General features: G+C 39.9%; 1 protein-coding gene across 10 annotated transcripts in view; it reads left to right on the top strand.

Annotated features, from left to right (window-relative positions):
* Positions 1–27,354, top strand: part of MBNL2 (muscleblind like splicing regulator 2) — a 106,206-nt gene that overhangs the window by 52,803 nt on the left and 26,049 nt on the right. For all 10 annotated transcript variants that reach the window (XM_064408420.1, XM_064408421.1, XM_064408419.1 and 7 more), the window contains exons 3-5: positions 19,904–20,068; positions 23,056–23,256; positions 24,410–24,673. In XM_064408420.1, the coding sequence (XP_064264490.1) occupies positions 19,904–20,068; positions 23,056–23,256; positions 24,410–24,673 (630 nt within the window). The remainder of the gene's footprint in view (positions 1–19,903; positions 20,069–23,055; positions 23,257–24,409; positions 24,674–27,354) is intronic.

The following is a 27,354-nucleotide window of genomic DNA, read 5'->3' as shown; positions in this document are numbered from 1 at the left end:
AAATTTACTAAGCTGTTCAAGGTTAGTAAGGAGAGTCAAACTTTTCTATTAGACATGCTAACATAGCTGGGGAAAAAACAGACCAACTTTTGTATTTACAAGTTTTTCTTTGGGTAATATTTATAGATCATCTTGGAAATGCAGAGCGTGCCTGTCAGTACTCACTTGTTAAAAAAATGAGAGTATTTTAAAATATCTGGAAAAAGCTGCATCACTGACACAACTTGTCGTGCACCTAGGAGTCCATGAATGCATAGCTCACATACATACATATAGATATACAGATGAAATGTTTAGTACATGCCTCTCCTCAGCTTGTGTTTAATTCAGTCAAAAACCCCACCACACTCTGTTTCTCTGTTTGTAAGACAGGCTTTCCTTTCCCTGAGTCATCTTGGCAGCCCTCGCCCATGCCTGCTTCAGGTCTACCCCAGCTGATTTGGACATTGGTGACCAGAGGCATGTGTGGCACTGCAAATAAAGTCTCCACAGGAGAGGAAGAAGCCTTGCTGCCTTGCCCCAGCAGTCATGGTTTGATACATCCCTGGGGCTGTGACTGCCTTTTCCATGGTGTGTCACACCTGTGTCTCCACCATCAGGCAGTAGCTGATCAAAGCATCCATGATGTTCTCTTCTGCCATGGCCAGCTCCCTCTCCAGGTTATAGCTGCACACCTTCCAGTCTGTGTCTGCACTTATGGGTGAGGCTCACGTCACATCCTAGAAGTGCTCTGTTCTTTCATGCTGATTCTTGCTCTCTGAATTTCAAGTTCATCATCCTCTGTCATACCCTGATGCTTCTGTCTTCCCATTCCCAAATAAGCAAGAGTCATCACCACCACATTTCATTAGTTTAGCTGCAGCTTCTGAAAAACTCAGATCTAGAAACCATGGATCTGGTGTCCTGTAGATATGAAGCTTCAGAGTGTAATCAAAATAGTTGGTTTCTGCATCTCTGATTTCATAGCCCCTCCAGGAGCCTGTGTCCCCATGGATGACCTTCTGCAACTGATCCCATATTCAACTACACCAACTGTAAACCTCCAGCTGATTTCATGGGGCACATCACTGTCCCCACACTTTGTGTACTTTTTTGAGTGCAGCCTGGTTTGCCTGTTTCCAGTTTAGTGCCTCAATGGTTCTTGTCTGACCCAGGGAATTAAGTGGAGCAGGCTTTCCCTCTGACTGAGGTATATAATTTTTGAAGCTGTATTTATAAATCCATTAATTTTAATTGTTTGGGAGCTCTCATCTGGGATTTCATGATGTGAATCCCTATGAGTAGGTTTCCATGAGGGCCCTTTCACAAGAGAGAAGCCATTGACACTGATAGTCAAGGGTTCTTCAAAATCAGCTGGCCAGTGCATCAGTATGATGTGCATCAGTATGTACTTACACTGTTTTTTTGAATAGCAAGTAAGTTGCTGGGTTTTTTTTGCTCCTGAGGGCTTCTTTAAAAAACCAAAAGAAAAAAAGGAGGAAATCTATAAGATTTATCTTCCTCTCAGTTCTCTTTTTATTTTGAAAGGAATGTTTCATGCTTTTGCAGAGGGTGTGTGTGTTGGACTCCCTGTTTTCTTTTGCTTTTTTTTCCCTCTTCTGTCAAAATTCCATCTCTGTTTTCCATCAAGAATATGTGAAAAATATTTTCAATATATATCATTAAATAGTTTCCTTGTTCTTATACTACTCCCTAGGCATCTGCTGCTGACTGCTTTTGGAAACAGGATACTGGGCTAGATGGACCTTGGTCTAACACAGTACAGCTGTTTTATTTTCTTAAATGCTGAAGCATTTATAAAAAGGGATTTCTATTTATTTACTTGTATGCAGCTGCAGTGGCTCTTGAGTAGCAGAGTCTGTGGTTTGCTCTTGAGAATATGAAGACAAATTCAGAGGTGTACAACAGCTCATCTAAGTAATTACAGAAGTGTTCCTAATTGTAACCTTCTGTCAAGTACAGAGGCAACAAGCATGTGTTGTAACAAAGTGAGTGACTCACAAAAAATCTGGATGTTTGAGACGAGCTGGAGACCACAACAGCAGAGAAAGAGGGCAGCTACCCCAGCTTGCATTCCTCAGGGAAATACAGTGTGCCAGAGGGGAACAAAATCTGCCCCAGTCTTGGTAGTTGTTGTTGCCACTGCTCAGGAAGGGGAATAGGAGAAAACTGGGTGAGAGGAGGTGTCCAAATTCCCTAATACTATATCAAAAGTGTTGGTGGTAAATATTTTATTAAATAGTCAGCTTAGCAAAACTATAAGGGCCCACAACTAGAACCTTTCACACTAACTTCTGTTTTAACATTAATTTTGATACTTAAATGTAATAAGAAGTTAGTGGTTATGTTGTTGTTGTTTGGTTGGTTTGTTTTAAGAAGAAGACAGAAATGTGAACTCAATTGCCTCATTATGTTCATTTTTTTGCTATTCCAAATTTATGTACCATTGAACTCATCAAGGCATTTGTGGTATGCTGCATTGAACCCAAATGTGGCTGTTGTTAATGATGCTGGACTAAGGAAAATGGTTGTACAATGAGAGCGTGAGAGACAAATCTGAAAGGATTCCTGGGCATTAATTTTATCTGCTTATTTGGCCATATGTAAATATGAAAGTTTTATTAGGATTTGTGTTCCCAGAATTTTCAACCAATTTCGACATTTAGACACCAAACTAGAACTTCTAATTTGCTTTCACTGTACTTTTACCCATTTTATCATCATTAATGGATTTTGTAATGAAGTACATAATCTGATTTAATTATTTTCAAGAAGGTTAGTGTTTTTTACTTAACTGAAGTTTTATTGCATGATACATTCACCTTCTACCTTTATGTTCTTTTTTTCTATTTTTAAAAGGAGCTAGAAATTTGGCAAACCTTCACCTTTTCTTTATGTTATAAATTGTCAGAGCATTTACAGATACTGGGCTTTGTTGACTTGTTGCTCAGGAGTTAGTTAAAGTTGGCTGAATAGCTGTCCTAAATACTTCCTGGCTGTAGTACTTGGAATAGCAATTTTCACTTCTCTGATGATGGTGCAGTAGCCAACAGGCAATATATTTTTATCTGACTCCACTGTCCTTGAAGCACTTTCATTTTAAGGAACGCCTACATGTCTTTTTATTTTAGGTTTAAACAAAGAAAAAAATTAAACTTCTGGATTAGGAATTTTTTTTTCCTAATTATATGGCAGCTAAAGAGATGTAGGGATATCAGTGTTAGTCTCTGATCTGTTCATGAACATGATCAAAAGACAAGACTGGATGCAGTTTGTTTTGTATATAAATTACCTTTCCGAATGGTAAGACGATGTTTATCTGAAGTCCATTAAATAGGTGCTTATGTAGCTAATTATTTGAACACACAAGTCCAGGCTGGCTCACCTCATGTTTTGTGGGAACTGCCAGTGCTAAGGTAAGGGAGGTTGGGTTGGGTTGCTGGCTTTTCTGCTGGTTCCTCAGAGATGGGCATTGGTTTGTAGCCAGCACCAACAATCCCACAGCTCTCAGTGTGGCTACTCTGGGCTGTCCTGGATAATCCTGCTGTCTTGTGGGAAGAGGCAGTGGGAGCTGAGGACATTGAGTATTTGTATGGTGTCAAACAGCTGAGGGACTTCCTCATCTTGCTGCTTGGATCCTTGAGCCACGGTGCCTGCTTGGGCCATGCATGGGCATGGAGAAATGTTGCAGTCTCTCACTTTGAGACTGGCAAATCTCAGTTACCTGTACTCTTCTACAGCCTTAAGGGGTTTGTGGGGGTTTTAAGGGTGTTGGACAGCAGTGGCAACCACCACGTTTCCATCATAGCAGGGTTGTCATCATCCTCTTAGCTGTAGTAAGAGATCTGAAAAATGTGTTATCATACATCTCGGGTCTAGTGTGTATGGGTGACTTTGTTTTTAACAACACACGTAAAAGGTAGATTTAAAGTGTTGGAATCATGGTTTTGAGATCTTTACAGGTTATCATCTCTTGTGTCTGCAAGAAGTAGATGATAAATTGGCAGACAGCTGTTTGATGATATATAAATTGTTGTCTGGTACTCAAACAGCTCAACATTTTCTGACTGTGATCAGATGTGTCTGAAATTGTTCAGTTTTACGCCAAGAAACCTGCAGTTCTTCATTAATTCTAGTACTCCATGAGTAGTTAACCAAATCTGTGTAAGGCTTTGCATTTCCAAAGAGCCATGTTTAATTGCCTAGCAATTGGCCTTTATGTTGGTGTTTTTTTATTAAATGCTGAGGAAAGTTCTTTGTATCAGACTTGCTGGTGGTTTTGCATTGTTTCCCTGCAGTCTCCAAACTGGTAATTCCACTTGTTAAACTGGGTTGGCTTTTGCAATCTCCTTTGTTGTGGGATTCTCCCTTGCTTCCCCCAGTACATTCCAGAAATTGTTTGCTTGCAGGCAACTCTATTTATAAGCTTGTTTCATTTCTGTTTGATGTTTGAAAAGGTTTTTCATAGCTCTTACCTTTTCTTTGGTTTCTATGCTATGCTAATGAAATGTTCTTTAACTAGTTAAAACTGAACACTTCATTTCCAGCCAAGGGAGTCTTTCAGGCATGCATCTCCCTTCTTTACTGTCTCTCTTTCATTGTTCTCAGGATTATAGCATGGGAAAACGAATAAGGCATGGTCTACAGTATGGTGGGTAGATGTAGATGTGATGAATCTTCTACCGAGGCCTTCACACCTTTAAATTCACTATGTTTCTTCTTCTTAAAACACAGTTGACTTTTAAAGCTGATTTGGTATTTTTTGTTCAGTATAACTTTAAGGCTGAAACTACCATTGATGAGAAGAATTCAGATACATACTTGCTGATTAAACACTGGGTTTTCAGTGTGGGATGGTAAAGTAAAATAAATTAAAATCCTGTTGATAAGTACTGAAGGAGACAATTTCCTTAAAAAAATGTTAACAAAACTTCTGTAATCTTAGTGTTGATTTTAAAGTAATTAAAAGATGTTTCCCCCACTCGCAGTTTATTCCTTTGTTGTGAAGTTGCTAAGGAAGACTGAGATTACTTACTATATTCCACAATATGTTTTGTAGGAAGGCAAGATACTTTTAATCAGTCTGCTTTAAAGATATCTAAAAATCTAAAACCAAAGGAAACTCTATAATTGTAAAGCTAATAACGATTTCCTTGGGGTGCCTTCATGTTTAACTCATTTCCAAAGCAATCTCTGTGTCAGAAGCCATATTTTTAGAGAAGTAGAGGTACTCTTATAAAGCTGTTTGTATGTGATTGGTATGCATATATATAAAATCCATGGGTTCTGTAGTGTTTGGCTTGCCTACCAATGAAGGGAAATGAGTGCAGTCCTCCCAGCCTCCTCCGTCTTTTACCTGTGTGCTCACATTCGATGCAGCAGTGCCTCGGGTCAGAGCTTTGCCCTCATAGGAAGATACTCCATTTGTCTCACAGGTCACCTAGAGGATTCCTCATGAGTTCCCATACTGTGTTTTGGTGTCCCCTTACCCCACAGAGCAGCCTCCAAGACTGGCCTGAATATGTGAAAACACATTTGACGACTTCCTATGGCTTTTATTGTTTTATTTATTTGCTAAGTAGTATAGCGTAAGGATTTAATGGCCTGAAGACTAATATTCTATAAGCTGCCCTGTGAATGAGTGGTGGGAGATAAATGATAGCTTGTATCAGGGACTGTATCTTTTGGGCATGATTTTAGATTGCACTTGACAAAGAAGACCTAACTCTAGTCTTTGTCTTGCTAACATGCCAAAATAGCTTTTATTGCTACATACTGCCAACTTTCATGCAGTCACTGTTGATTGAGAGTCCCTCTCTCTGCTCTGCTGGAAATAGGCTACTACAGCCTGGTTTAAAAGGTTATAATATTTTAATTTTTTTAAAATATGTTACTATTAAATTGAAGAATCCTCTAAACTCCCTCCCAGCCTCCCTCCATCCAGACACTGAATCCCCAGTGATTAAACAAGGGAGTTGACTAAACCCTGTCTAGTTGCTAGTTAGTGATCTCATATTTTGACTATTTCCCCTGATGAATGGTACCCATCCATCACAATTTTTCTTTGCTGAAAAGCAGCAGGATGGGGAAAACCCACTGAATTGGCCATTTAAATACTTCTTTTCCAGACTGTCTGCAATTACAAAGGCTTTTTGAAAAATCTGAATCAAGATGGTTTCAATTATGAGTAACATTTCTAACCATACTGCATTCTAACCTGTATGTCCTTTAGGTTGAATCTGAGATGCCACAATTATTGTAATCACTTTATGATGTGCTCATCAGACAAATAGAAAATAGAAACAAATACTGAAGCGTTTCTGGCTGTGAAAGAGCCACTTTTGTGGAAAACATAAGATCATTATACATTTTTTTTCTTCCATAAACTTTGTTTTGGTTTGTAGAGTTTTAGTTTAATGTATTCTTCAGCCTTGTGACATTTATAAAGAATATTTAGACCAAAGTCCTCTAAAGTAACTGTGATGAATGAGTCTCCTGGGAGCAATGAAAACATGGTTCAGCCACGCTGCCAGGCCAGGTGATGAGCCGAGTACCTTCTGAAAATATGTGTGCAGTTTTGAGGTCTTGGTGGTTGTGGTCTTTTCCTTCCTGCTCCAGAGAGGAAAGTTCTCGGCACTTCTGGTCTCTCTGTTCCTGCCTGGGAGCAGAGAGGGAGAGGGTGGTATAATCTTCACTTAAAGCTTCTCACTTGCTTGTTGTTGTCATTTTGGCATAAAAAGCAGTGATGGAAGCCTTGGCTGTGCTCTTGGCTCCTGACCGCATCCTGCCTCTTCCCTCCCAGCACCCAAACAAAAGGAAGCATTTGACAAAAAGAGGTTTGATGGGAATCTCTGTCTTGTGACTCCTGCTCAGATAAGATGCGGGCAGTGAAAAAACTTTACCCACAAAGGAAAGTCATAAATTATGTTGTATTTCAGTTCCTGTTTGCAGAACAGTATTTCAGACCCTGAGTTTCTCCTGAGAAACAGAGGAGCATGGTGCCAAACCTGTGAAGGCTTCCAGGAGACAGAACACTGAAAATTGTCAGTTGGTCACTGTTGCAGCGGAGCCTGCTTGTCTCCCACAGAAACTTTAGGGGAAAGGAAAAACAAGTAAACAAAAGTGGTTTTTTCTCCAAGTGAGTTTGCACGTGTCACACTAGATGTTGTGATAGGCTGTTAATACTTGATGAACTTTTCCCTGCTAAGAGTTAAAGGTGTTAAATCATCTTCAAAATGCTGAAGAAAACAAATTAAAGTAGTCCTTGTTCAAGTCATGTCAAGTCAAATGGGTCAATTCAAGTCATGACTCTTTTTCTTTCTGTATAAATCATTGGGACTTTGCTGTGACACTGGAAAGTCTTGGTACACTAGTACATGATTCCTTTCAATGCAATTTGAAGTAGAACAAAGTGTTTGCCTTGAAATTATGTTGATGTGCTTATAGCATTATATTCTCCTAAGTGCTGTTTGGTAACTCTATTCTGTCAGTGGAGTGCATCAGCTTTGAACATATAGCAACTGCTTTTATTAAAGTATTTCTGGATGAATGGTCCATCAGATTTTATTTTTAACATGGATGTTTTGCTTACTGCCATTGTGCTTAAATCCTTTTATTGCTCTATAAATGCTTGGGGTTGCTGTGATCATTAGCCTTTGGTCAGGCATGTTGATGAGGCACACATGAGTGTTTTATTACCAATAAACAGCGTGCCATCATCATCACCTGGATTTAATCTTCCCCACCACTTTCCAAATAATATCCTCCTTTTTTGTGGTTTCTAAGTCTCTCAAAATGAAATTATCTGGGCTGAAACATTTGAATTACTGACTCAGAGTGTTTATTTAAAGTTTTGGTGAAACACTTCAACCATCTTTGAAACACTGTTGAGAGGTAAATACCTTTGTTTTCCTTCCACTCATTTTTTTAACTGGCTCAATAATAAACTTGATATCTCATTGTTTATAACTGAGCCTTGAGATCCAGCACCACAACTGTTGCTCTGATATCAGTAATTCACCTTCTGCTATTTTTGTGAAATTTCACCCAAATTTGGTCGTTTTATAAGTGTGAAACCTCACCGTCCATGCACGCCTAGCAGAGGCTATGTTCAGGCAGGCAGGTTCCACATACACTCAGCTGTTTTCAGACCAATGACACAGCTCTGTGTGGTGTCAGGTGCTGGTGCCAGTAGCAGAGAAGAGGCTGAAGGTGAGGAAATTGAGAGAGAGAGAGAGGGGCAAGGCAAGGGTTTGGTCAGGTGAACTGGGTAGGAGCCAAGAGTTAAGAAAAATGTATTGGAGATGTGCTGTCCAGGCAACATTAGCATGTGCTCTCTTCCAGCCCTGTATTTCCCTGTGCCTCAGTGTGAGAGGGCATATGGAGGGGTCAGGTCTCTGCCCAAAGGGTGCTGGTGCAGCAAGAGAGGCAGGCAGTGGCAGAGTTGGCAGCAGATGGACTCTTGGTCAGGTGTTTACCTCTTCCTCTGGAAACCAGTGAGTGGGTCGCTGAAGCTGGCATCTTAGCTGCTAGCCGTGAGGTGGGTGGATTCCCAAATCCCAAGGGCAGTAGGTGTCTAGTGAGGCGTTTGCATGTGCCGTGTGGATGCAACAGCAAAGTGAAAGGAGGACAGACACCTGCAGCCAAAAACTGCAGGCAGTTCTCAACTCTTTAACCATATTTGATGTGAGTTTATTCTGCATAGAGTGGGAGTAATGCTGTTTAGTATCACAAGAAGACTGAGAAATCCATTAATAATTTTAACTGAGCCATTCCTAATGTGATCCTGTAGAGCCAGCCCTATGCATATGCCCAAAAGGGAGTGAGTAGCTTGCATTCAGGCCAGGAGGTAAGTGAACACGTGTTGGAGTATTGACCACTGACTGTCAGGGTTAAAAGAAATACCATTTGGCTGCCTATTTGCTGTGTGGAAAAGGCTGTGCAAAATAGTAGATGTAGTAATGTAATTGAGGTTGATATCACTGCTTTTACTGATGAAGACAGGTACCACAGAGATTGTCACGGCACTCCAATGTCATTGCCATATAATAAATGCTAGGGAGCCTAGTGTGTGTGTTCCTCCCAAAGTCACGGATATATGCCTTGAAAAACCTAGAGGCATTATTTTAATTTGAAATTAATCTAGAATTTTATTTAGTCAGTGCTGAATCTGTCTTAAGGAAGAGAATAATTATGTGCTCCTTCAACACAGTATTGAGAAGGTGTAAGCACTCTCGAGACCACAATCCCATATTCTAGTACTGGAATGAATATAGTATTCAGGGAAAGTAATAAGATATCCTAATGTGTCTTATCTTTTCTCATAACCATGATTTAGCTGCCTAATTCTGTAAGCTACCATTTCAGATAAATGTAACTGCATTATATTTCTTGCTATTTTTGCTATATCTTCTGGAAGCTTCCTAATACCTGGTTGAAGGGGATAGATAGCCTTTCAGCAAAAAGAAAAGGGGGTGGAGGGGAGATTTAGATTACTGGAATGACAGGGCTTCATTCTTTCCTCTTGCTTGAGTTTATGGACCTTTTACCATTGTTCTTTCCCCCCCCTTTTTTTTAACTGATTTAGTGTGTTGATTCTCTGGGTATTTTTCACTGCTAACTCTTATGTCCTGCTGCTTCAGAGAAGGGGTCTCACTGCCCCTCTTGCTAGTAGTGCTGTTTTCCCTATTCCCTGAGGAGGGAAATTCAAGGCGTGTCAGACTGCAAGAAAAGACAGAAACTAAAATTATTCACTGTTGTGATAAACCAATTCCCAGAAGAGGGGAAGCATGAACTGGGTGTAGAAAAGGTGAGGAAAGGTGCCCTGTTTCCCTTTGGCTTTTCAAATCAGGTGTACTTGATTCTCTCTGTAGGCAGCCCCAGAGAGAGATGATGTCTTTTAATGTCAATAATTTGTTTGCTGCTTCTCAGCAGTTATAAAAATTAAGGAGGATTTTATGTGTGATTCTTCCTCGAAAATGCATATATATTAATTTTTAGGTGTTTTTTTTCTTTAATTTCTGTTTGTTCGCAGGAACTTTCCAATCAGTTGAGCTGGTGTCAGACTCCAGCCCTTGCTGGCTGGTCCTAGAAGCAAGGCCAATGATTTATTAATAACGCAGCTGCAGTGCCAGCGCTGCCACTGGGAGTGGGTAAACACTCCTCCTCTGCAGAGGGACAAGACTCTGTACTTTTCACCTCTGCAGTTATGTAAGGTGTCCTTGGCCATCTATGTATTTAACTTGGCCCTTGCTTTTTCCATTTGTTTACAAAATGATTGGCTGTGAAACAGGGAAGAGTCCCAGGAAGTCCCAGCTGGAATGGGAGCCTCAGCAAATGGAGGGGTGCAGGGTGGCCTGGCCAGAGTGAAAACATATTTCCAAGGAGCAGTACAGGGGTTTGCCAATGGCATATCAGGTCACCTGCTAGCAGTTCAGGGCTGCTGGGCACCCTTCTTGAGAGCTGGGGGCTGTGACATGCTGGTGACCAAGGCAGTCACTTGCTTCTGGTGTGTGTTGAGTCTGCCCTTCTCTGTAGTACACCAGTGGTTCCCTTAGTATGTCAGGGGCTTGGAACATCATACTGATGACCTTCTCCGTATGGTGAGACTATTCCAAATAATGGGCCTTTTCCAAGTCACATCTAATTCACTGCAACTCTCAAATGAAGCAACTTCTCAAGACTCCCTTGGCCAGGTGAATTGCTGTAGGAAGCCAATGTAGTCGCTTTTATAGCACTCTACTCCCACTTTCTTTCTGATCCAGTCAACCAGGCTCTTCAATGCCAAAGTGTATCTTCTGTTGCTTTTTGATGCCACATAACTGGTTTTATGGCTTTTCCTGAGGTGCATTAAGGTTCCTGGCGTGTTGCTGAGGGAACCAGTGCCAGCACACCAGCCCATTGCCTGGTCCTTGCTGGGCTGTTCATCCTATGGGGATTCCATTGGCAAAGACCTCTCCCCATTACTCACTATTTCTTTTCAAACCTAGATATGGTGGAGGATATGTGCTATGGATATAGGAGGGTGAAGTCTGTGTGCTGAGCCACAGTGCCCTTTCTTTACGGGCCACTGCGAGAGAAATAAGGTGTCTCAGGGTTTGGCTGTCAGTTCTGCAGTTACCCTTGCCTACCTTACCACTGCAAAGTGGTGTTTCCAAAACAAGGGAATTTAATCTCAATCCTGTTCATATGAGCAAGCGTGCATTAAAGTCAGCATGTGTCTGGTTGAAGGTTTTTATGTGAATTAGAAAGGAGGTGGGGAAAGGTGTATGTCAGGAGGTGGTGCTGAGCTGTACCCATCTTCTTCTTGTTCAGTGTTCTGCTGCTCTGCTACACCACTGTTGCTTTTTCTCTTGCCACCTGCCCTGCAGCCAAACAACTTACCTCTCTTTGCTGTTATTAATTCTGCAATGGCTACTTTTGTCTGCTCTTGAGATATTGAGAAAAATTGAAGAAAAATTGCCTCTTATCAAGCTCTTATCTTCTTTTACAGTTCAGTCAAGTTAAATTTAATGGTGTAGTATGTTGTTTACCAGCAAAAATTTGTGTCACCTTGACTTACTGTGTGGTCCAGCCCGCAATTTACACATCTCTCCTCTGTCTTCCACAAAAACACTCAATCCTTGAGATGAGCAGATGTGTTAAAGCTGCCCAGCTAACAGTTAAGTATGTGTAATACTCTCTTCTGAGACTCTGTAAAGGTTTTAGACATTTTTTTCTACAATGCATTTTCTTCTATAATGCAGGAATCAGTGAATATGTTGACTTCTCTGGCTGGGCAGAGTTGGAGGGCTTAAATCTCTGCTCTGCTTTTGAAACCCATCTTGAGTCCCATGGCAGGCTGCATCCAGTCCTCCCCCAGGGGAGCTGTGTTGGAGACCTGCACAAGGCAGCTTTGTGCCATGTGAAGACTCTCACCACCCATGGAATAGAAATCAGACATCTGAGGAATTTTATCTAAATAAGGTTATGCTTCCCTCCACTTTCTTTATGTTCATTCTGCTGGGTTTTCCCCTTATACTACCTGTTTGCTGCCTCTCATTCCGTGGAAGTTGTCTGTGTGCATTAGAGTGAAGATTTATTTCAAGGATTGTTGCTTGTGAGGTACTGCTGATCAATGCTGGTAGCCAAACTTGATGCTAAGATAAAAATAACTGGTTGATTTTGAGTGCCAGTGAAGGGGGAGGAATGGGAAAAGAAAAACAAAACGAGCTACATAATTTGGAAAGAAATAATCTCTATGGCCCTATTATTCTCAAATTATTTTCAAGGCAGTAAACACAGAAATAAAATAAATTGATATTAAACTGTTGTCTCTTTGTCTGAGTTTTCTTCTTATTTGTTAGAATAATCTTGAGGAGGTTTGTAAAACAACTTAGAATTTCATAAGTGGTTGTTTTTTTATTTGGTGTCTGCTATATCTGCCTGACTTCTTTGTCTTCTGAGCAATTTAATATTGAGTACACTTCCCTTGATATTGCAAGGCAAATTATTAAACCATTCTCTATAGCTATGCTCAACATGTGTTTGAAAGAGCATCTTGAGAGACTCAGAGCTCTTTGTGCATTGCAAATGTGCTCTTCAGTAGAACATTTTGTCTTTTTCCATTTAAATAAATATCTCCTATTAAGTCTTTAGTGGTAAGACTCTTACATCATTTAGACATTCCATCTTTTTGTAAGGCTTCCATTTTTGTTCAATATTTTTCTATTTTTTCTGTCAGTTACAGGCAGTTCTTGTTCTCTAGTTTTATGAATAAAATGATCATTTTTATTTTACCAGCTTTTAGTTTTTTACAAAAAATTGAAGTCATTAAAAGAGTAGCTAATGGGTTTTCTTAGCTTGTTGGAAACTGAATCAGACTGCAGTCACCTGAGAATCTTTCTTTCTTTCTTTCTTTCTTTCTTTTCTTTCTTTTCTTTCTTTCTTTCTTTCTTTCTTTCTTTCTTTCTTTCTTTCTTTCTTTCTTTCTTTCTTTCTTTCTTTCTTTCTTTCTTTCTTTCTTTCTTTCTTTCTTTCTTTCTTTCTTTCTTTCTTTCTTTCTTTCTTTCTTTCTTTCTTTCTTTCTTTCTTTCTTTCTTTCTTTCTTTCTTTCTTTCTTTCTTTCTTTCTTTCTTCCTTTCTTTCTTTCTTTCTTTCTTTCTTCCTTTCTTTCTTTCCTTTCTTTCTTTCTTTCTTTCTTTCTTTCTTTCTTTCTTTCTTTCTTTCTTTCTTTCTTTCTTTCTTTCTTTCTTTCTTTCTTTCTTTTCTTTCTTTCTTTCTTTCTTTCTCTTTTTCTCTTTTCTGCCTTAAAGTAGGAAAGTGAATTTGCCTTCTACTTTTTCTTGAAACGGAAGTGTGTAGGTGCATATAAATATGTATGCACACTCACTAACTTTGGTGGGTGGACTTGCAAGGTGGCTTTATAAATACAGAACTAAGTTCTCAGCAATGTTTTAAAGTTTTTTTAAGTTGTTTTTGTGGGTAGCTTTTGTCTGGATTTTTTGTTTGGATTTTTTTCCTAGGAAAACAGATCCAAAAACCATTTCAAGTGTAATATAAGAGACGCTTGTGTTGTTTTGAAATACCTTTTTCCCTTTAGATCTTTGTGTTTATAAGATGTATGGCAAATTGTAAAGTCTGAGGTATTTGAACTCACCATCAAAATCTTAATATTTCTATTAGTAGTATAGTTTGGCATGTCTGAATTATTTTTCAGTTTCACAAATAGTTCAAGTGTGCCCCATTTTCAAGATGAGAGATCTTATTCTGATCTCCATTTATTTCTATGAAATTGTATAAAATTCTGCTTAGGCTAAAAAATGTGTTTCATAAGCATACATGTTTGCAAGGCAATGTGAAATTATGCAAACTGAAAAAAAATTGAAATTTTTTTGTATGCCTTAAAGAAGAAAGAAAATGCTATGTTACATTTTTAAAAATCTCTGACTAGTCATTCTTAAGGCTTAACTAAATCCCCTAAGTCCTTGGACATATGCACAACTGTATGAGCATGTGTAGTCCTACAGATTGTGTGAGGTGGAGCATATTCACAGCAAGTGCAAAGGGAATACTTTAATGGAGCTGTGTTTTAATGGTGTCTGGTTTTTCACTTCCTGAGTGAAGTTAGGAAGCAGATTGACCTGCATAGGAAAATTGAATTCATGGATTGTCATATTAGATGGAAGTGCTTTTTAATTCAGTCTGAACTGGAGTCTGAGGGTTTTCCATGGCTGTTGAAAGTGCTTGAATGATTGAACTCTAATGTACTAAAATATGTGGGGAAATGCCTGCATTCAAATCCTATAGAAGAAGAGGAATCATCCCACTCTGTGTATGAATACACAGTGTCTTCTTTAGTTCTGGGGTGGTTTTTTTTTTCCTTTTTGGTATTTCTGCATTTGAAAAATAACTTCTGAACTGGATGTTTTGGGCTGGTAGAGTTAGTTGTGGCTGTCTATGCATAGGAGCAGAAGCTGAAGTATCTCAAAGTACCTGCCCTCCTATTGACTGGGACTATTTTTAGCCTCAGGGAGCACAGGATTATCACAATTGAAAAGTTCCTGGTTTATGTAATACTGACATTTTTTAATTGATTGAGTGAGGCCACACATGTTCCCAAACAGAATTTGCTGAGAGGCTGCTGAGGAGGAATCCCAAAGGAGAAAAAACAGTTTTTTGCTGTTGACAGAAACTCTTCCAAAGAAGTGTTTATGCCCTAGGTACCGCCCCAGCTGCTGACACTGCTGTCTTTGTGGCTATTCTTGCTGTGTGCTGCCACCACCCTGGACAGTGGCCTGTGCTAGCTCCCACTCTGCTGGGTTTTAACAGTGTGTAATACCTTCAGTAGGCAGTGTTTAGCTAAGCAGCATGCCCACAGCTGCAAAGGCATTACTGTTTTAAAACGTGTTCAGATCTTTATAGGCATGTGCAAGGCATGCAGAAAGTTGTAAAAGTTTTTGTTCGAGTGGGAGGAATAGTTGTGGCATTAGGTGATTATTACTTTTTAAAAATTTGTGTATGTCTTTTCTTACTCCAGCAAATGTTTAGATCTCATAGTGTCTATCTGGAAACCAGAAAATCTTCTTTTCCCTTGTAGAACGAGTTGCTCAGATGCCTTCTGAAACCATTTATGTCTTGGAAGTCATATACTTTTCTTCTTTTCTCATTAGACCGCAATTCAATCTTGAGAGTTCGTACAATTTCATCTGCATTTTAGGTTTAGCTTATTTTCTCAGGGAAACAGGTTTTGCATAAATGCACTGTCCATACTTTTGCCAGCGTCATCCTCTCACCCTAATAACTTCTGAACAATGCAGCCAATTTCAAGCAAAGCAGCTAGAAGCAGACATCTCGAAGACATATCTCACTGGTTATGCAAAAACCAGTGTCTGGGTAGAAGGCAGATCCAAAGTTTTACCCTATTAAGGAAGAGGCAGGAGCGGGCACTGAGCCGCTCCCGAGCGTGGTCTGCCAGCAGCGTGCGCGTCTTGGCCGGCTCCTCGGGACGCGCGCGGCTCCAGCCAGTTATAATTATCCTGTGAGTTGTTTCCTGGGCTATAGTTAGGAGAGGTGGGAGCCTGCTCTGGGGGAGAAGGAAGGAGGAAGGTGGGGTACAGCAGGAAGCTGGGAGTTTACAGAGAGTTGAGTAGGGGGAGCTGGAAGCACCCTGGGGAGAAAGGTTTGGAAAAAGGGACAGACACCTCCAAGGCAGCAGGCCTCCTCCTTTCTGCTTCTCATTGAATAACCTGTTTTTAACTGTGTGCTCTGAGTAGGGGGAGTCATGCTCTGTTATCTCCCACTAATAGCATCAATAAATTGCCTGAAATTCCATACCTGAGCAAAATAATTTTGGAAGCTTTAGTTGATTCTTGCCTTAAGAGATAGAAGAAACATTGTTTTGCCATTTTTTTTTTATATTGAAACATATAACTTTTATGAATGATGATTTTAATAAGTTAAAGCTAGCTCATTATTTTACAGAAGTAATTCCCAAGCTTGAATTAATTATTGTTATTGTTACTATTAGAGCAAGAGTAAAATACTGAAAGAAGTTGTGAATTTATTAAATATTCAAAGACAGGAGATGGATCCTTATGTAGATCCTTTGCATGTGTTAACATGCAAAGTTATGGGGTGTTACTTCTATGTTCACCTCATTTTGCTTATTTTAAATGTAAAATTCTAAGCACATATTTAGCTTTTTAATATACTCTTGTCTGTGTGCTGTCTCATGGCATTGATCTTAGACAAACTACCTATTGTTCTTAATGGGAAAATCTATTGATTTAAAAAAAAAAAAAAGCCAATGGTGTGACATGGCTTGTTAAGGGATGTGTTTTTGAAATTAAGCCGGTCAGGCAGCAGCTCCCCAGACCATTTCCTCTGTCGAAGCGGAGCCTCTCTTTGCTGTGCCCTGGTGTTGGGCACTGAAGTCCTTTGAGTTCCCAGCTCCTTGATGCACCCTTTCCCTCTCTCACTGCTTTGCTAGAATGAAACCTGTAGGACAGCGTGACGCGAGCCACAACATGTTCTAGTCTGGATAATTAGCAGTAGATAATCTAGTCTGGATAGTTAGCAGTTTTTCTGTTAAAACTTTGCATTACCTGCCTGAAATGGGGTGCTGGGCAGTTGGCTGGACAACTGTAGAGGACAAAGGCAAAAAAATAAAAGGTCAGAGTTAGGTACCATCCTTCCAGGATGAGGGGAGTAACAGACTGCTGGGAATGTGATCTGATGTCTGTTCGCTGTTCCTATCCATTGCAGATAAGGAGACAGCTCATTGAAAGTGATTTTTTTGCATGAACTCCCATGAAAAGTGCACAACCGCTTATGATGTGCTTGTTGATAACCTTCACTTCATGGGTGACAGGAGTTTCTAGGGATCCAGTTTCAAACCAACCTGTCTGTTCCCTCGGTTTCAGGACTCTGACTTATATCTGGCAGCAGGTTAAAAGTTGTAAGAAGCAATTATTTTCCCCTGCCGCCTGCCTTATCCTGCTGAGTTTGTGCCGTCCTGTGCCAGAGGGACTGGATGTCTGTGGAACAGCTCCTAAACTGCTGTGGTTTTAAGATGAAGCAAGCCTTGCTCCAGTAGCTTGGTATTGATGTGCCTGAAAGTTAAAGTACCTGATTTTGGCTCTGCATTTGTGATGACGAGGCCTTGTAGCATAGTAGTTTTTTACAGAGTGGACTCACTGATGGTGACCCAGCATTGAATACCCCTGCATGTTGTGTATAGTTGCCTGTTCTGCTTTTTGGTTGGTATGTACTGCCATGTGAGTTGGACTTCATATTTGACTTTTTAATAAACAAAAAATTTCAGGGTCAATATAATTTCATTTGACTGAAATGATACTACAGGTTTGAATTTTTGTTTGTGCAGTGATTAGTAGCTGGGAAATGGATCATATGGAAAAAAAGGAATGAAAGATTCCTCTAGATGTTTTCCTCTCCTGCTACCACTGGAGATTCAAAAAGTAAAAAGCCGGTCTCAGAATTTATTTAATTTTGGTAGTGAGAGCGGATTAATTTACTCACTATTTTCAGTACTCATTCCACTGTAGTTTATTTTGGGTCATTTAATTTCAACAAGGCTTGATCTGTTTTGAGGGCTTTCTATAGCAGCATGGCAGGACCACACAGCTCTTTTATAGTACATACGTTCATTGCTAACCGGCAGCTCAAAAAAACTGGTAAACGATGCACAGACATGAATAACTTCAGAGAGGACAGTACATTTCTGTATGGTTGGATTATTTTGAAAGTTTTCAGAAATAACCAGTCTTTTGTGCACTGTGGGTTGCTTTGCAGAACTTGAAGTGATGGTATACAGTAGCTGTGTGCTTTCAGAGGTAAGACTGGAGGTCTGGCTGAAGGCACTCTTCAGGTTTAAGGTACTTCAGAACCACTGTGCATGAGAGTTGCTCTCAGTCCTTGTTTAAGGAAACCTTTTGAGTCCATAGGTCGATATTTCCATCAGATTCAGTAGTTTGATTTTGTTTTCTTAATTTTTAGATTTGCTGTAGGAGCCGTTGATATACAAAATAGGCTAAGGTAAAATAGATATCAATTAAAAATGTCTAAATCAGTTGGCCTCATCAGCCAACAGAAAAGCATATGGTCATTGTCTGTGCTGAGTCTGCTCCAGTTTAGTATTATGATGGTAAAGGCCACATTCCCCCCAAGTGAAAGAGCCAACTTTCTTTTGTATCCATCAAATCACAGCTATTTCTGGTTCTGCTCATGCCAGCTGACAAAGTAATGTTCTTTTTGTGTAATTCATTAAATCAGGCAGCATTAGTGATTCTCTCAACAGAAGGAAAGCCTAATATCCTGAAAGTGGCTGCAACTGTACTAAGAGGTTAAAACAGCATTGAGACCATTGCTCCTGAGTGTTGAGACCATTGCTTGTTCTTAAATTTTTAGCTTACTTGCATTTTCTGGCTTCTGCTGTTTAGTATACTACCAGCAGCAGCCAGTGGCAGTTCTGAAAAGGGCTGTTCTCAATAGTTTAATAGTGTGGAAATAGCTGTTTGCATTACCATCAGCCTCAACACAGGAGAAGCTCCTGAACATGTTTAACTCACCCCTTAACAGTTAGTTATGACATCCTTGTAGAAAATTAGAGGCAGAATCCACTCTTTTTTGATGTCTAAGTCAAAAGTATAACAATAACATTAGTTTTGGGACATTTGAAGCCTGTTGAAAGTTTTGTAGCAGTGTGTATGTGTGTGCATACACAGAGTCAGTGTATGTCTGTACTGTGTGATATTCCTGCATAGGTATCTGGATGCTTTCTTGACTGTAGGAGGTATTCCTACTTGTCTACAAATAGTAAAGCCCTAATACCAGTGAATGGGAAATTTAAAAAGCACTTCTTAAAAACCTCTCAATCTGGAAAAAATTTACAGAAGCTGAGTGTATCCAATGTGGTTTGACTAATGCTTTAGGCCCTCTAGTCGCAGCTCTTAAAACTCTGTGATTGTTTGTGAGCCGTGTCATCAAGCAGCCTCTGATCTCAGCAGGTCCTGCCCTGCAGCTGCACAACCTCCTGGTGCACCCTACAATTTCCCTTTCTGGGGGAAAATATATCAGTGCGTCCTACGCCGCTCTACCTATGTTTGTGGTCAGCTTGTACATCCATGCCCTCCTACCCAAGCCACCTCAAGATGACAGCCCACCTATATTTTTATAGTCTCTTATTATCTCATAACTGTCTAAAAACTCCTCCTTTCATGTTGACTGGAGCTGTCCTTTTGCTGTGTACCTTCAGATTTAGATCCATGCACTGCTTCTAAATTTAGGCTGTAAAAGTACCACCTTTACTTCTTTTATACTTGAATGGAAATAGTTCAAAGTTGTGCTGATGTAATAAAAACAGGAGGCTGGAAGGCAGTGAACTGGAATAAGGGTGAATGTGTGAGAGAACGCTAGCAGAGAGTGGCAACTTTAGATCCTCCCTGCTATAATCACACAATTATTTTTAATATGATGTACTTAAAAGCTGCATTTCTCTTAAAGAAGGTTTCAATTGGTTATTCATCATGTGATGTCATTTAATAAAAAGCTTTTATATTATGGTAACAGCAGGTACTCTAGCCAGGATGTCATGAGAGGCAGTTCAGGCAGTCTGGACAGTTCTGAGATTATTAATTGTACGGCAGCAATGTGTACTTAACAATGAAAATGCTGATTCACAGATTTTCTCCTTTTTTTTCCCTGGCTAATAGCCTTAATGATCAATCAGAGGTGGTGGGCTGAGGCAGAGCTCAAGGCCATCAGCTCCTTTCAGCCCTCTACATAGCTCCCAGGAAACACCCTGTGTTTCATTAGTTCTTGCTTAGTTTATGATGTAATATTTTGCTCAAAGGCACTGAACTATCATCAAAAGCAGCCAACTGATTAGTGTGACTTCTTTTTCCAGGGTCGTTGTACAAGGGAGAACTGCAAGTACCTTCATCCACCAACACATTTAAAAACTCAACTGGAAATCAATGGCAGGAACAACTTAATCCAGCAAAAAACTGCAGCAGCAATGCTCGCCCAGCAAATGCAGTTCATGTTTCCAGGGACACCACTACAGCCAGTGGTAAGTATATTTCTCTGGTGGTCTTAATGGTAAGTAAGGAAGACTTTATTGACCTGCAAAAGTTCTCTAAATAGTATCAAGAAAAATAGTCCCTGTCTGTTAACTTAAGGAATGGTCAAGATGCTGGAGATATATTAATTTATATTTGCATTTCAAGATGTAATGGAGTGTTGCTGTAGACTTGATTTCTTTTTCTTTAATGCCATAATAATTTGCTTTTTTTCTCTCTTTTTTTGCCCCCTTAATGCATTTCATGTCATGTTTGCAAGATTTATATCTGTAATCCTTCTGGAGGTGAAAATTTGTATAATAACAATAATTTGCTAGTAAGTAATTTGAGTAGGAAAACAGTCTCTCAGGAGCCTATGGGTCTGAATGGCTTTAAATATTATTTAATCCCAATACCAGGAACAAAGGTTAATGATTAGCATTTTCTTACTCTGTTGAAGTCTGAAGTGTCTGAGGATAAGACAGAGAATTGGTGGTGCATGAACTTCTCAAACTCAGTATTTTGTCTCAAGGTGATTCTTACGGTGCCTGAGACACCTCGTACCCAGGAGGTGATATAGAACTAGAGTCTGGTATGCATGAGCAGCATCTTTGGATATGCACTGAAGTGATCTGGGCAGTCCTTGCGGTTGGGCTTCTCAGTGTAGCAGAATTCCAAAGCATGGTGTGGCAAGTAATCTGAATTAAATTTTTCACACATGGCTGCTAATGATGTTTCTTCAAGCTGAATTCCTAGTATAAGGCATCCCACTAGAGTAGGATTTTTTTCTCTAACTTGAGGCATCTGGAGTGTTGGCATCAACTTCTGCAGTGAGTTTCCAACGCCCATTTATAGTTTACCAAAAGACATAGGCACTCCTAGTTACTATTGGCTTGGCTTATTCCAGACATCAGCATTTGGATTAGATGATCTAGTTTTCAAAGTGCCTTTGTCTTTCCATGGGCTACCACAGAAGTCAAGTGTAAGTATCTCAGAAGAAGACATCTGCATTTGGTCACAGGAAGCTCACTCTAGATGCCTTTTTCAGTAATGTATTTTTATAATCAAAACATCTACTGTCAGGGGGGATTGGGCATTGAGTGTCAGGACTCCCTAAATTTCTGGTACATGTTCATCAGATTGTATCTGGTGATGTTTGCCTTGATATTTCCTGGGGATTTACTCCTTGAGTTTTCACCAGAAAAAGTTTTGATGAAGTAATAGATTCCACCACTTAATATTATGAGAAAAATTGAAGTGGAAAAATTATACTTTTTTCTTCTCATCCATTTCATCATTTGAACTTTGCAATTTCATTGACATAATGTCTTCTGTACTGATTGCTGTGATGAAAATGCCAGGTCTGTCTCACACAAATGGCCAGATTAAGATGACTCAGCCTTGACCAAATGGATAAAAAACGAAAGAAAATTTCATAGAAGTCATTTGATGAGTGGATTTATTCTTAAAATTATATCTGACACAAAGCTGTTATTTGTATTTCACATAGTACATATTGTTTTCAACATAGTCAAACCATTGTTTCATATAAATGTTGATTATTATGCTCTTCAGAATTTAGCTCATGTCTGACATATAAACTGGGTTGCTTAATATCAAGCAGATTTGATCACTGGTTAGAGCACAGCATAATATATTTTTAACTCTTAAGGGCAGTTAGATGCCATTTCTGTATACTTGGTTATCCTGGTTAATCTACATACTCAGAGCATCTTATTAGTGCTAAGTCACATCCATTTATAATTTAGTAATTGGTTCCAAAGACAAAAAAATCCCAAGAAAATTAAACACAACCTCAAGAAAATTAAACACAAACAAAAAAGAAAAAAACTGCCTTCTAGCTTCTGCGTTTTGTCTTGCGTATTTTCTACATACTTTGTGTCATGCAGGCCACTTTAACAAGAAAGACACTTCTCCTTTGTTAAAGTGTTTTGAAGCATTAGTGTTGAATTGTTGCGTTTCTAGCTGCTGGCTTATTTGGGAACTTAATTTCTGACAAACCTGATCGGAGATGTGTCCCGTTTTTCCACATAGTTCTTCTGCATTTATAATTATAGCTTCACTCTCTGGGGTACTCAGCTCTGCAGAACTAAAGCACTCTGCAGGTCTGAGCATGAGCTGACCATGGTGATGTTCTGCCTCCACCCCCTGTGGAGCTGGTGTTAACAAACCCACTATTCTGCCTCATCATGGCTGTTGTAGCATCACACAAATGCTCTTTCTTCTGGTCATGACTTCACCAACTCACTGTAGGAAGAAACAAAACAAGATTTTTAGACCCATATCATTCCCTCCAATCAAAGTTTTTCATATGATGAACTAATATAAGGTTGAATAATCCCTTTCTAAATATTGTGTCCAACTGAGATTGTAATATTTATTCTGCTTGCCACTGGTGACAGCTGAGCACACAAACGTTTGTGAAGTTGAGCTTTTTCAGTGTAACAGACACAGTAACTTGCAATTGCAGGAGGTGGCAAAATACGGTATGCAAACATACTGGAAGCTACATGCCAAAGAGCTCATTATATGTACTCTTATTAGAAATATGGCTTTAATATAGTTAATAGCACTTCAGCTATGAAATCTGAATACTTTGAAAAACAGCCTGTTTTCCCAAGGAAAACAGGTATTGAGAAAAAGCAATAAAGTCTATGTTATTTCTACATTTAGGTATGTAAATAAGCCTGCAGGGTAAGCAAGACCTCCATGCAGATTCAGGTTCAAAAGTAGGACTTCCTTTGCATCTGCAGACTCTTTTCCAATAATAGAGTTACAAAGGTGGTTCTTCGTGTGCTGCTGGAATGTGTTATGTGATTAAAAGAAGAGAGGATACTGTGTATTTTGCCAGGTGTTTAAAGTTTTTTTCATTAAGAAAATGAATCAGCGCCAGAAAGAACAGCAAGCAAAGGACAACTAGTAAGCTATTGATTAAGGGGCTTTTTGTTTCATCTTGGTGTGTGTTTTCCTTTTTCAGCCCACATTTCCGGTGGGTCCCACAATAGGAACGAACACGGCTATTAGCTTTGCTCCTTACCTAACGCCAGTAACACCAGGAGTTGGCTTAGTCCCGACTGAGATCCTACCCACGCCGCCTGTCATTGTCCCTGGAAGTCCACCGGTTTCAGTCCCCAGTTCAACTGCTACCCAGAAACTCCTCAGGACTGATAAACTGGAGGTACTGTAGACACCACTGTGGCTAGAAACACATTCCCTGCTAGGCTGTGTGAGAGGTCTTGGAGGGCATAACGGTTGTTTTAGAAGTGAAGCTTAAATGTAGTTGGTACAGATAAAAAACTTGTAACCAGGCAGGATTTCTGCACTTACAGCCAGTGGTAATTAAACACTGTTCTTTTTAAGGTAGTTTTTGCTTATATTTAATACACAGACATCAACATGAGTTTTCCTTTTTTTTTAAAGTTCATCATCTAAAAAAAAACTCAGGTATACGTGACTGTAAAGGCATTCCTCGATGAAATATCTATCAAGCACATTTTTTATTTCTGTAATAATTGTCCTGGTTTTTCTGCACTGATAATAAGGGAATTTTGTAGCTTTATGGATAGATGTTAGGGGAATGGTGTAGCACTTCAGCCCTGAGCTGCCAATGGAGATGTGGAATATTACCAACCCTGCAGCACTCTGAAGGGACAAGCCCTCAAGCTATGTGTAGAGCCTCCCAGCAGTTGCTGGATCACTTCGTGGCTGGACTCAGTGGAATCTGTGATCCAAGTACACAAGGAGGCCAAATAGATCTAGCAGAAATGAATGTCCTTTCCCAAAAGCCTAAGCACTGGTGTCTAGAGCACATTTCTTCTCAGGAAAATCAGTGTGTTCATTCTGCCCATTTTTGAAAATTATTTTTAAGTAGGCTCTCAATTTTGTTTGTAGACTCCATAAAAAATGCAGTGCATCTGATATGTATTTTCCCTGGGTTGCAGCAAGAGGAACTCCTTCCCTACCAGTCTGCCTGCAAGAATACAAAGTGTAGTCAGAAAGAGACAAAATATTTTGTGATTCCCAGCTAGTTTTGCAGGAGCAGTTACGTAAGTAAGTATCCTTCCCAGCTGCTTTTTAAACAGGAAAAAGGAAAGGCATTTGGGAATGCTTCTGTTATTTAGCCACAGTACCAAGGAGCCAAGAACATAAGGATAAAATAGATGCATTCCCCTCACCCACCAAAAGATGAAGGGTTTATTAAATTGAAGTTGTCGTAAAACTTGAACTAACAGGGGAAGGGGGCAGGTCTGTCTTTTGGGGGCGTGGGACACTCCCTGCCTTTCACGCTGCACCGAGCTGTGCCCCTGCAACGTGTGTTGTTTTGCGCGTAGGTGTGCAGGGAGTTCCAGCGGGGGAACTGTGCGCGTGGAGAGACTGATTGCCGCTTTGCGCATCCGGCAGATAGCACAATGATTGACACAAATGACAACACCGTAACCGTGTGTATGGATTACATAAAAGGTCGTTGCATGAGGGAGAAATGCAAGTATTTTCACCCTCCTGCACATTTGCAGGCCAAAATCAAAGCGGCGCAACACCAAGCCAACCAGGCTGCAGTGGCAGCCCAGGCAGCTGCGGCAGCTGCGACTGTGATGGTAAGTGCTGGCATGTATGGCTGCCTTTTTTTTGATGCCTATTTTGCTTCAATTTAATGCTGTTTGCTTATACTTTCTTTTCTCTTTTGCCTCTTTTTTTAATTTTTCTTTTTTTTTTATTTTGGTGAAAGATAAGAGTTTATAAAATTATTACTATTGCTTGATGGGAGGAAGCACTTTCTTTTCTTTATGCCCTTGTTTTAATGCTGTATTTCTATTCAAGACAGTGAAGCAAATGACACTCTATACCACTTCTGTTCTCTGCCTTAATTATATGTAAATTTGCCCCTCGTATTTCCAAACAGAAACAAAACTGATAAGCTTCAGTGTTCCCAGGAAAACAGGGACACATATGCTGCTTTAGCTCTTTGATGGCAGATATACATGTGGAAATTTGGAAGAAAAGCAAAGAGACAGTGTTTGCTTCAGAGATCACTAGTAGAACAGAAACCCGTATTGCAATCAGCACAGTCTGCCTTAGAAACGAGACAACCAGCCAGCCACCTTGGTCTCACTGAACTGGTAGAATAGAAAAACCAGGACACTCATCTGATGTACCATTAGTGCCTGCCTGAGGATGAGAAAGAGCTGCCTTCTGTAGATTTACAACTATCACCAATGACTAAAAAGTGTTGCCTGTATCTTTTTGAACTTTGGTTAGACACATTTCACGCCTGGAGACTTCTTGCCTCTCCTGCTATTATGGGCCAGTTGCTTGAATCATGAGGTTTTACAGTAGTGAACTGTAATGGGAATCATTAGGAAATAAACATTGTGGCTACAGTCAGAAGAAAAGAGAGTGAGGGCTTTCATTTTCAGATATTTTAACCTCTTACTTAAAACTGTTCAGACAAGACAGCCCACCCCTTCACCAGGATTGGATTCCTCTTACAGTTGCTACCAGGAAAGTTGATGAGTTTGCAGTGGTATTAATAAAGTTAAATAAATTGAACACCCAGGATCTGACTTGAGAGACAAAACTGCTGGCAGCAAATCAAAGAATCATTGTCCTCATTGCTGGCAGTGGACGAATAATTAAGCAGATGTGGTTTGTGGACTTGTGGGCAGTGCATACAATAGTTATAGACAATACAGTTATTCTCTGGTTTAAAGGCCTACAAGAAACACAATACAGTACAGTACATAACCACCCCAAGCGATTGTATTTAATAAATTAGAAAAGACCAGACTTTTTTGAGGGACAAAGGGTAAGTTATGCAAGAAAGTAAACCATCATGCAGAAGAATATTTCTTAAGTTTCAATGTTCTTTCTCTAATAGTATCACAGCCTTTGTTTCAAATTGGATGATTTTTAGTTAAAGTTTCCTGTGCTTGCAGGAATTGAATACCATCTGGAAATTAAAGCAGAGAAGATTGGGTTTTTATTCTGATTAGCTTCTGTTGTGCAATATTTATTGTTCATTTAGAGAATGTAATATTTCTAGGCACTATACTAAATAAGAAAGGAGAGAGATGATGGGATTAATTTTTTTTGTGCTTCGGTAATGGTTGCAGATATATATCCTGGGGTTTTAAATAAGGCTTAATTAGAGTTGCATTAGCCTCAAAGCAAGATGAAGCATCTTTGGAAACACAGAATTGAAATGTTATCAGTCTAATGTCACAGGAGAAGGCAACAGGGACCTGTAACTCAGGGTAACATTTTGCAGAGAAATATGCACAAAATATTCCAGCCCGTTTCCCCTGCTTAAGCAGGGGAGCTAGAGGAGATTGCCCAGGATGTGTCTGTTTGGATTACTAATATCTCTAATGATAAAAACTCCATAACTTGAAAACCTGCTTCATAATTCCAGTAAAAAGAAATGTTTTGCGTTTTTTTTTTTGTTTTAATCTTACATTTAAATGGAATTTCATTTATTTAAATTTGTTTCCATTGCCTCTTATCCTGTCCCTGGGCACCACTGGCTCCATCTTTAGCCTGAATTCAGGTATTTGTATACACTGATGAGATTCATCTGTATCTTCTCTAGGCTGAATCCAGGCCCTTGATCATCTTTCAGGTACTTTATTGGGAGTGTTTTCTAGTATGCCTGTATCTTTCTTTTACTGGGGTGCCCAGACCTGGACAGAGGGCTCCATATGTGGCCTCACCAAGGCTGAGTAGAGGGGAAGAATCACCTCCCTTCACCTGTTGGTGATATTCTTCCCAATGTAGTCCAGCATTCCATTAGCTGCCTTTGCATTTGAGGGCACATTGCTGGCTTCGTGTCCACCAGGATCTTGAGGCTCTTTTCTGCCAAGCCTTTGTGGCCCCCAGCATGTACTGGGGCCTTGTGGTGTTCTTTCCCAGTTACAGGTCTTGATATTTGTTGGACTTTGTGAAGTTCCTCTGTGCCCATTTCTCCAGATTTCCTGGACCCTCTGAGCAGTAGCACATCTATCTTGTGTATTTACCACTCTTCCAACTTTCACTCCACTGGTGACTGTCTCCAGCTGGGCTCTGTGTTGTGATGGGTCACATCCCTTTGAGCCTGGCATGTGAGACAATTGTCAGTCCACCTCCCTCTTTCCCATTTAGCCCACGATAAATAAATCTGTCTGTGAGGATGAAATGGTGTTGAAATCTTTTCTGAAATCAAGAGAAACAACATCCGTTGCTCTCTCTTCAGCAGTCCACCAGTCTCATCATAGAAGGATGTCAGGCTGGTTAAGCACAATTT

The sequence above is a fragment of the Passer domesticus genome, chromosome 2 (assembly GCF_036417665.1).
Source record: "Passer domesticus isolate bPasDom1 chromosome 2, bPasDom1.hap1, whole genome shotgun sequence".
NCBI lineage: Eukaryota > Metazoa > Chordata > Aves > Passeriformes > Passeridae > Passer > Passer domesticus.
The sequence above is the reverse complement of the archived record's forward strand: the minus strand, read 5'-3'. Positions and strand labels throughout refer to the sequence as shown.